This window comes from Chlorella variabilis, assembly GCF_000147415.1.
Source record: "Chlorella variabilis unplaced genomic scaffold CHLNCscaffold_11, whole genome shotgun sequence".
NCBI lineage: Eukaryota > Viridiplantae > Chlorophyta > Trebouxiophyceae > Chlorellales > Chlorellaceae > Chlorella > Chlorella variabilis.
Genome location: NW_005435077.1, coordinates 1050663 through 1052870, shown reverse-complemented (window position 1 = coordinate 1052870; position 2208 = coordinate 1050663). Strand labels below are relative to the sequence as shown.

At 64.8% G+C, this 2208-nt stretch overlaps 1 protein-coding gene across 1 annotated transcript in view; it reads right to left on the bottom strand.

Annotated features, from left to right (window-relative positions):
* The window catches only part of CHLNCDRAFT_134469 (hypothetical protein), a gene marked incomplete at both ends in the record, with an annotated part of 2337 nt that extends 1388 nt beyond the window's left edge, over positions 1-949 (bottom strand). Inside the window, 3 exons of the mRNA XM_005847260.1 lie at positions 98-247; positions 502-660; positions 842-949. Coding sequence (XP_005847322.1) covers positions 98-247; positions 502-660; positions 842-949 — 417 coding nt within the window. The remainder of the gene's footprint in view (positions 1-97; positions 248-501; positions 661-841) is intronic.
* Positions 950-2208: the final 1259 nt, after the last annotated feature.

Sequence of the window (2208 nt, the reverse complement as noted above, 5' to 3'; positions counted from 1 at the left end):
GCCTCAAGGGGTACAACCCTTTTTCAACAGCCCCTCATCCATGGACCAGCCCCAGCCTTGGCCCCCCCCCCACCCACCCACACACCCACACACACACCTTGAGCATCTGGATGAAGGCCACGGTGAGGTAGAGGTAGACGAGGTTGCCAAAGTGGAGGGTGAGGGCCATGAAGAGGCCCACGGGCAGTATCTTGGTGCAGTAGAAGCGCCACGTCATCGTCTTCTTGGCCTCAACAAACTTGAACACCTGCCCAGTGAGGGCGCCAGGGAAGGGAAGGTGGATGGCAGCAGCGCACCAGGCCGGGCGACAGGTGCAGGCGGCGGGCCCGCGGCCGCACATGCAGGCAATGCGCGGGCAGGCTGGGGCTGGCTGGCGCATGCAGGCTCGCGGCCGAGCGTGCAGCACCCCGGCACGCTGGGTGGCTCGCTGGGAGGCGTGCTTGGCTGGCGGGCTGGGCGGCTGCGCGCGCGTGGCGCATGCGGCGGGGCAGCGCCACGCACCCGGCAGCAGAGCGTGCTGGCGCAGGCGCTGAATGCCATGCCCAGGCCCGACAGGGCCATGGGGTAGTGGAAGCCGTGGGACAGCAGGTCTTTGTTGAGCAGGATGAGGCCAGAGGAGACCGACATCCACGCCACGCTGGCAATCACGGCAATGACGACCTGCGGGCGGGCAGGGGCGGTCAGCCAGGGGTGTGCGCACGCTCGGGCAGGCGGTGTGTTGGCCGGAGTAGATGGTTCCTGACAGGAGAGGGATGGGCAGAGAGCAGGGGCAAAGCCTGTGCGAGGCTCTGCTCACGGCGGCAGCAGGCAACCGCCCCCCCCCACATGCGCCGGCCTGTACCTTTGAAAGCCCAAACAGCTTGAATTGGTGCGACGAGTCGCCCCCACCATTGCTCTGAGCCTCCACCGCCTCCTGCCCCTTGGGGCGGCGCGCGGTGGGTTGGCTCATCTGCTTGCGGCCCGGCAGCTCGGCGGCGGCACTCGGCTGCGGGCGGCGGGTGGCGGCAGCGAGGTCGGCTGTGCAGCACAGCTAAGGCGGCGCTGGATCAAACAGGGCCTCCAAGCGGGCCTGGCCCTCGCTGGCCCCGCAGCCCTGCTACCCGCCGAGAGTTGGTTTGAGTAGGAGCTGACTCGCCACCACCTAGCCCTGCTCGCGGCGGCAAGGGACTGATCGCTCACCTCCTAGACAACGGGGCAGGCGTTGCCTCCGGCCAAGCGGCGACAACAACCCCTGCCGACGTTTCACTCCCAATGCTGAGGGCTGTGGGGTGGTCAAGGGAATGCAGATCGCAAACAAGTATCGAACAAGGCGATCGCAGGATTGACATGTCCAACCCACCCCGCCTGTACTGCCGCCTTCGCCGCTACCGCTGCAGCAGCCACCCAACCACCGTTGGGCCCAGTTGTACATGCACGCTGCTACTTACATTATGAGCCAACAGCAGGAGGGGACATAATATAGAAGCGGGATAATAGAGGAAGAAAAAAGAGATCATGAGGTGATCAGGCGGGAGCGGGGCGGCAGGGCTCTCGCGCTGGGACAGCCCAGCTGCCTGCCACCTACGCAACGGCGAGCAGCGGAGGCGAGGGATTCCGCAGACATCGGATCAGTGCTGGAAGTTGCGCACACAATGAAAGCTGCCTGAGCTTCCAAAAGAAATAGCAAGGGTGTGTGCAGGGCACAGCGTGCCTGGGCTGAAGCGCAATGAAGATGCTGGGATGACCGAAGGGAAGGCTTTGGTACGCGCAGCACCGCACTGGGCGGGCACCGCTACTCTGGAGCCCGACAGGGGCGTGCGTTGAGGGGGTTCATTAGGGGAGAGGGGAAGGCACGGGTGCAAGGGACTGACACAAGGGGTGCTCGAGGCAGCGCATCAATGGGCAGCAATCACCCACAATCATGACACAACCACGGCGCTGCCTCCAAACGGGGACGGGTGCTCATGCGACCATGTGAGATCCAGGGCACCGGGGGGGTCAGAGAATTGTGGAAAGGGGGCACGGGATGGGACCCACCCAGAAGCGACCAGAAGCGAGCAGGAAGAAGGGCACAGACAGTCAGAATGCTGCATTCCCGCAGCTCGCTACCACGCAGTGACACAGCGCTAAGTATGGCTCGCCACTGGGAGCGGAAAAAAATAGCGCAAGACGGCAACACACTCCTCTTAGTGCAAGTGAAGGTTGGGGGGGGGGGGGGGGGGGGGGTCT